General features: G+C 36.9%; 1 protein-coding gene across 1 annotated transcript in view; it reads left to right on the top strand.

The window, feature by feature from the left end:
• The first annotated feature begins 1,308 nt into the window (after positions 1-1,308).
• Positions 1,309-8,569, top strand: part of LOC141295353 (SH3 and cysteine-rich domain-containing protein-like) — a 7,865-nt gene continuing 604 nt past the window's right edge. The window contains exons 1-2 of the mRNA XM_073826566.1: positions 1,309-1,610; positions 6,566-6,923. Coding sequence (XP_073682667.1) covers positions 1,503-1,610; positions 6,566-6,923 — 466 coding nt within the window. The 5' untranslated portion in view covers positions 1,309-1,502. The remainder of the gene's footprint in view (positions 1,611-6,565; positions 6,924-8,569) is intronic.

The following is an 8,569-nucleotide window of genomic DNA, read 5'->3' on the forward strand; positions in this document are numbered from 1 at the left end:
ATTAATCGCAATTAATCGCATAGACTTTAGTATAGAATCAATCGATCAATCAATCAATCATTTGAAGTGGATCAAAAGTTAATCAAAGCTGTCCTAAGACAAAAAAACGGGGGTTGTTTTGGACTTTTATGAAAGGTTTTGATCCACTTCAAATATTGACTACTGTAAATGTATATAAACTTTTTTTTATCCAAGAAAAAATATTTGTGTAAAAAAGTGAAAATTAAGAGCATTTTATTAATGCATAATATTTTTATTTTATCGATGCAAAAGCACTCTACAGTTGCTACCGTTGTCTATTGTTGCTATGATTACCTTCATAGGTGAACGTGAATTCTTAATTTACCTACTCTAAATAAACTTGTAATCAACAGTTGCATCCCAAATGATGCACTTATGCACTATATGTACTCGCCCGTGCGTCGTTTGGGTATTTAAAGTGCACTTTTTCCTTTTGGGATTTTCAGTGTGAACACTACTCACACTATTTATACTACAAAATGACAAAGAATAGTGCATAAGTACACAAACTGGCACGCACCTTCATTTTTGTGCTTACAGAAATGTTCAAAACAGCTGAATGTAAAGGCTACAAATGTAAAAAGAATGGCCTATTTCTTTTTGACACCCCCAAACTTTAGTGCTGTTCAAAAATAAAAGTTTTTGTGTACATAATATAGGCCTATGTGTATGCACTGTGTATATTTATTGTGTGTATATATAAAGACACATACATACTGTACAGTATGTATTTTGAAAATATTTACATGTATATGTTTATATTCATAACATATATAAACATAACATGTTTTTCTTAACTATATATATCCATTTGTGTGTATTTATATATATACATAATAAATGTACACAGTAAACACATATATTATGTACACAAAAACATTTATTTTGGATGCAATTAATCGCGATTAATCGTTGCCCAACACTACTTAGAAGTTTAAACCTTAATTGGAGAACCAGATCTTCCTCAAATCCAAGTGCAAAGAATTTGCACTCTAGATACAATTCAATCTAGAAATAGAAAAACAAACAAAAAGAACAAAAGAGTAGCACTAACCATTAACACTATTATTTTCAGATTCACATAAATGGATGATTGTAAAGACAAGAATAGAGGTGACAAAAGTCAACCTGCTTACTAAAAAAATCAAAACTAGATCCATTTAAAAAAGGATAGGAATTTATCAGATCCAAACTCCTCCTATACCGCTTTCTGATTGGCTGCTCCACAGCCTGACAGTCAAATCCAGTCAGTCTGCTGGACGATACTGACTCTAATGAAGTGAGTTCCTCTGGAGCGGACTGCGTCTCCACTATGCAATGTACAAACTGATGGAAAGTCGATAGGCGAGTGCGATATTGTAGACCATTTTTTTGCAGCGCATCCGGCAGTTTAGAACTTCCAGCTCAACTCAACATGTAGAGCGCGGCTGGTGCCCAGACCTACCCGACAGACAGACTGGTGCTGTGTAACTGTTACCAACATGATTCCGCCAGCGAACATGATTCAGGAGGACACGATGGGCAAGGAGAACGAACGGGAGCTCCGTGAACCCCAGTCACCCACATCCATCAGCCAGCAGGAATCAAAGGTTTGAAACTCACATTTCATAGAAAAATCAGTCACAGCAAACCGACAGAGATTTAGACAGTGCGCAGTTTACGCGTCTTTTGCCACTTTTGCTGTTACAGAGACCGCGGAGTGTTGTGACATGTTTTAGCGTCTGTTTTTGCCGCTGTATGTCTTAAACTCTTATATAATATTAATCTACTTGTCTGCTGCAAATTAAAGTATTTATAAGCTATCACTTACCGTCGTGTAAAGAGTGTAAATGATCGTCAGATACACAGAGTGACGCTGTTACAAATCTTGTAACACTACTGAGGGGCGTGTTAACAGTAACCACACATGGGTGTTTAAAATTTTGTGCATACATTTCTTATTAGGGTACGCAAATGTTCTAATAACTAATAATTTTCAAAGAATTATGCCCCCTAACACCTTGCTTAATTATTTTAATTCAAAATGTTAAGAAGTACAAATATAAATGGGCCTATGTAAAACATATAATAAGAGAAACAAAAAATGGTTCAGATAATACAAATTCTTGTCGTTTAGACAACATTTATTAACATTGCAAATCAAATTGTACAATGTACATTTTTGTCATTTTCTACTCTTATTTTCACCTTATTTTTATTTGAAATGGTATTTCTGAGTGTTTACAACTCACCTTATATTTCAACACTTTTCTATTTCACATACTGTCCAGTTTTTGATCAGGTGTTCACCTATCCTTTGAAATGAAATATTTGACTCAAATCTTTAAAGGAGTAGTTCAAAATTTACAGATAATGTACTCACCCACTTGTCATCCAAGATGTTCATGTTTTTCTTTCATCAGTCATAAGGAAATATGTTTTTTGAGGAAAACATAATTTCTTATCGACAGAAGAAAGAAAGATATGAATATCTTGGATGACAAGGGGGTAAGTAAATTATCTGTACATTTTTGTTCTGAAAGTGAACTACTCCTTTAAATCATTAAGCATTTGTTGCTTTATGTGTACCATTAACACTGTTAACATATCTAAAATAATTCTACTTTAGAAATGTACAGTGGTGATATTATATTTTATATTAAATGGTTTGTATGCAACAGGGCTCATATTGATCTTTGTTAAAGTTAGCTTTGCAAAGGGAAATTTTTGATACTGCTGCATTTTTTTATTATTATTTTGCTTCAGTTTAACCCTAATGTGTGATTTGTTGTGTATGGTTTATGATCTCATGTGTGTGGTTGTAGCGGGTGGTGTTTTGTCACATTGGCGCTGAGTTTGAGCTCATGTGTTTTTCTGGGTCATCTGTGGCCCAGAGTTCTACATTCAGCCCATAAATGTTGGACGGGTCACTGTGCTTTTAGAGCTCAATGCCAGTTGGGAATTTTGTTTATTTATTGTCTTTAAATCAGTAGAGATTGAGTGCTGCAAAACAGCAGTGGTTTATTTATTTATGTAGTTTTTCAGCTAATTCATTATTTAGATAAACTTTGTGTCATTTCCCTCCTCTCCATAAATGCTGTATCAGTCAAACTGTGTGTGTCTGAGTGTGAAATATTTAAATTTGTACATTATCCATGACTTTATGGAGTTAAGTATTGCCTTCACTCATCAGAGGAGTCTTGAGGGATTTGTGTGTAATTGAGAGCTGTTACTTTGAGCGGTGGGATCACTTACAATTTGATGTTATTTACTGAAGCCCTGTGGAAATGTTTTTAATCAGATCATAAGTTAGGAAATTTTTGTATTGCTTAAAAAAGGGAAACTTCTTTTTTGAAATGGAAAGAATCTGAAACCACATTATATTTGATTTATGACCAAAGGCTAGTTTTGATGTCAGTTCTTTTGGACGTCCATTGCAGAATTCACTCGGGAATATGCCAAATAAAGATTTAATAGACTGCTTAACAAGAATTTGGCTCATTAGTTGTTAATGGAAGACTTTAATGTAAAATAGTATAAAAATATAAATGTATTCATAACTTAATCTCCAGTGCTGGTTGCATTTCATCGATTTGTAAGAAGTGAAACTATCCTGCAGGTTTCTATTTCTATTTCTGGTGGAATAATGAAGATTTTGAAGATACTTTTACAACAATTTAGGCACATAATCAAGAATTTAATCATTATCTGGGATTTTATTTGCTAGGCTATCAAGCATCTTAAAGCTAAAATACTAAAGCAAGATCTGGCTATATCTTTCCCAATTAACATATTCATGAACACATGGCACCTTGAATTGATCCAGGAACACCTTTTATGAATAAAACCCAAAGTGAATTTTAATCCGTCGGTGTTTCTGTTCTCCACTTGCGTCTGATTGCTTTGTACTAATTTGTGTTTGATAAGATAAAAATGTGTTACGAGCAAAGCAGGCCTAATAAAACATCTCCCTCCTTCTCTATAGACAGCGATCTTGTGCTGAAAAATACCTGACTTCCACCTTAATCAGCTCCATATCTCAGAGTCGTCCTTCAGGGTAGAGCAGGACACACATTTGGTGCTGACAGCAGCAGAATTGATTTCTAATAGATGTATAGGATTCTTGATTTTCTGGCCGAATGGGTCATTATTTTTGGAAGAGGTACTTTCTGTGCATTTCTAATTCAAACCGTCGTATCCTATGTGAATTTTCCACGAATTATCTGGTTGGTTTTCTATAATGACCATATATTAGGTCTTATTTCCTTCATTCACCATTTTAATTGGTGCCAAAGGGAACATCTATTGACAGTTTTATTACTTCATTTCTAATAAGTGAGAAACCTGGCTTCAAAATCTAACAATGAAAACCCAGACATCTACATTTTCAAGCAGTAGTCTCAGCCTTGTCTCTGTGTCTGCGTGTGCGTGTGTGCATGTGCGTGTTTGATTAATTTTATTGTAACTCCCAGGCATAGTGAGACTTTACCTGCAATGTTTTTTAACAGCCTGTTGTTTACAGTTAATTCTGCCACAAAGCTCCTTGTAAATGTCAGTAAGTACTTAAAACTCATTTTAACCAACAGCATTTGCACTTTAATAACTCATTAGGTGTTATTTACAAGGATTTCAGGTGGAAGAGGCGCTTGTAAGTGACTTTGCCTGTAAGTTGACAGTGAACTATGAGCACTGTTGGACAGGAGCGGTGAGGGAGGGACTAATCGATCAATCACTCTCTGTTGGACATCAGAGATCAATAGGTCATCATCATACACAGGCATGCAGCTTACTAAACACATTGCACTGAATCTCTATTCCGATTGGTGGATACAAAATGTGAGATGACTGTCCAAATAAGCAATATATCCCTCACTCACACATACATTAATGAACATACACACATAGGGCCCCCACCATAAGGATGGCCCAGGGCCATGGTAAGAGTTTTAGGCCAGCTAATAGAACCGTCACTTGCTTGATCAGATCAGTAACAGTTCTGCAATGTGACTAAACCTTGTGTTGATCTTTTATGTTTTTATGCCTTGCAAACTTAAACAGATTGTTTTCTAATGGAAGCCAGAAGTTGATTTCAAAGGATCAGTATGCATGAGTAAAAAATAGTAACCAATTATACAATAATTAGCCTTATTTGTGATTGTTTTCCAGCAAAAGTGTGTCTATTATGTGCAGTATACAGTATAATTGTCTATTATGTGCAGTATACAGTATAATTTATATTATACTGCAGGAAAGGAAACATAATGCATTAAAAGCCGGAGAGTGAAACCTCTTTGAATTTGAAGATCAGTGTAAATTTAAGTCTTCTAGGAAACAAGTAAGTATCTTCTATAGCTTCTAAAGGACAGTACTAAATAAAAAAATATGACATTTATGCAAAACAACGAATAAATCAAGGAAAATGTACAATTTTCATTCTGTTCAAAAGTTTACACCCCAGACTCTTAATACATCGTTTTTACTTCTGAAGCATCAGTGAGCGTTTGAACCTTCTGTAATAGTTGCATATGAGTGCCTCTGTTGTCCTCAGTGTGAAAAGATGGATTTCAAAATCATACAGTCATTGTTGGTAAGGGTTCAAATACACAAAAATGCTGAAAAAAACAAAGAATTTGTGGGACCTGAAGGATTTTTCTGAAGAACAGCATGCAGTTTAACTGTTCAGGACAAAGAAGGGACTCATGAACAACTATTACTGAACAAACAAACAAAACAAAAAAACAGCTGTGGATCATTCAGGTAACAATACAGGATTAAGAATCAAGCGTATGTGGACTAAATGTAAACGTCTTTTATGTGAAAAATATCTTATTCGGGTCAGTACTAAATAAAAAATAACATGCATTTTGTATGATTCCTCTTATTTTGGTAAAATAATTAACATTTTCAGATTCTGCGAGGAGTATGTAAACTTTTGACTTCAACTGTATGTATATATACATACACATAATATCCAGTCTTATCCTAAATCCTCAATATGTGGCCTGTTGAGTTGCATGACAACCCTTGCCTAACCTTTAGTGTTGGGCACTTCATTTTTATTCAGATTTGAATAGCATTCCTGTGCACAATACTTGGGGAAGTAGTGCAGGTTGCTGTGGCCTAGAGGACATTTTTAGTAGGCAGAGATGATCCTGGTGGGTGTTGTCAGCTAATTTAGAGGGCTGTCAGTGTATGACTGATATCATGGGTAATGTGCACCGCACAAAGAGGTTACGTACCCAGAGACATGACAGCCCATCTTTCTCTCCGTTTCCTCTTTTCTCTTTCATTAAGCCTTTTGATGCTCAGTGAGTTCCATGAACATAAATAATCTGTAATTTTAGCCTTGTTGAGTTGGGTTAACATATGATGGCTGGAAAGCTCATATAATCATCTGGAGGTTGTTTCAGCGAGAATGCCCTCATTTGACACCTGCCAAGCATCAAAAATCACCCACTCACAGAGTTTAATGCTCTGGGGGCTGTTTACGTCATGTGGGGTTGAGCATTTGTCTAAATCAGATGCTAATATATGCATTTTGTACTCTGTTTTATGTTTATTTCAGCTGCAGAGGCTAAAGCGTTCACTGTCCTTCAAGACCAAGAGCCTTCGCAGCAAAAGCGCCGATAATTTTTTCCAGCGGCCGATCGAGGATGTGAAGTTTCAAACCGAACTGCTCTCAGATGTCAGCAGCAGCACAGGTCATCTGAGCACCATCGGTGTGTCCGTCTCAGCCTCCCCAGCGATGTCCATTCCTCCGCCACCACCCCCTCCACTGCCCACCGTCATCCCGGGCAATCTGCCCATCACAATCTGTTCTCCATCCCGTGCCCCCCGCCCGGCAGACCCCAACGCACACACCTTTCTAGAGCACATCTTCAAGAAGCCCCACTTCTGTGACGTCTGCAACCACATGATTGTAGGTAAGAGGATGTGTTTTATCTTTATGTGACTGACGACAGCTTTGCAATCTCATTACACAGGAAATGCACGAACAAAGCTGTGTTTGTTTAGACAGTGGAGCCCTTTTTTAATCTCTTAAATAATGATTATAGATTAGTTGACTCAGCACGTAATCTAAAATATTCTATTACCCATCTGTTGTCCAGGCCACCAGACACTAATGTTTTGTTACTGTGGACGACGCCAACACACAATGATTTGACCATTTAGAGAGTGGTGAACAATGATGGAGTGGCACGACGTAATGAGTTAAAGACTCCATGAGATAAAAATCGAAGTATTGTGGCTGTTAGTCAATGTCTATTAGATTTGAGGTCATATGTGAGTGCACTCCTAAAAGCTGACAAAACTTGTGGCACATATACACTACTGTTCACTGGTTTGGGGTCAGTAAGAAATGCTCATATCTTCTGCATTTATTTTCTATCTATCTATCTATCTATCTCTCTGTCCGTCTGTCTGTCTGTCTGTCTGTCTGACTGTCTATCAGGGATGTTTCCTCTGAGGAGGCAAGGGAAGCAGTGCTTCCTCTAAATATTGGATGAGAAAAAAAAATTGTAGTACAAAAATAAAACAACAACAAAAAAGTGTAAATAAATCATTGTCCAGCAGCAACACCAGCAGGTAAAGTTACAGCGAGAGTCTGGGTGACTCTCCCACCTCCCCTGAGCCCACTGATTTTTAACAGACCCCATAAAGCGTGCGGGGAGTTTGGTGGGGGGTGGTTGAGAATGCATGGCGGACAGTCACGTGAGAGGATGCAGTGCCTCCATCGCGATATGATTATATATGACTGGTTATGACCGCCTATGTGTTCATGGGATAAATCCTGCCTCTTATTTGCATTCCGCAATGCGTTACGCATTTGCAAATCAGTCTGAATGAACAATATTATGGCCTTAATAGGAGGAATAATAAAAAAAAGTGGACAACTCACTTGGATATAACCACTTTGTTACATCAAAATAAGACTTAAAGGGTTAGTTCTCCCATAAATGAAAATTAGCCCATAATTTACTTTAAACTTCACCAAGCTGACTGCTCGCTAAAAACATCCACAGATTATGTTTTCATGCCATTTTAAAGGGTTAGTTCACCCATAAATGAAAATTAGCCCATGATTTACTCACCCTCAAGACATCCTAGGTGTATATGACTTCCCTCTTTCAGTCGAATCCAGTCGGAGTTATATTAAAATTGTCCTAGCTCTTCCAAGCTTTATGATGGCAATGGGCGGGTGTTTCTGTGTAAGACTCCAAAAGCAGTCCGATAAAGCATATCCTTCCATAATAAAAAGTGCTCCACATGGTTCCGGAGGGTGAATAAAGGCCTCCTGTAGTAAATTGATGTGTTTTTGTAAGAATAATATTCATATTTAAAACTTAATCACTTAATAATCACTTTTCTGTAGCTTGCGCTAACTGTCATATGTGTAGGCTGTTCAGGGCGGATGGCGTAGGACGTACGCACTGCTGATCTCGCAAAAAACGTTTACAGGAGCAGAGGAAAACCAGTCTCGTCTTTGCTTATATCGAAATCCTCTGACATTTTTTTTTTTTTTTTTAAATTCCTCATTTTGTACTTCTAATTTGTGACCGGTGTTTTG

Source organism: Garra rufa, chromosome 21, assembly GCF_049309525.1.
Source record: "Garra rufa chromosome 21, GarRuf1.0, whole genome shotgun sequence".
NCBI classification, from domain to species: domain Eukaryota; kingdom Metazoa; phylum Chordata; class Actinopteri; order Cypriniformes; family Cyprinidae; genus Garra; species Garra rufa.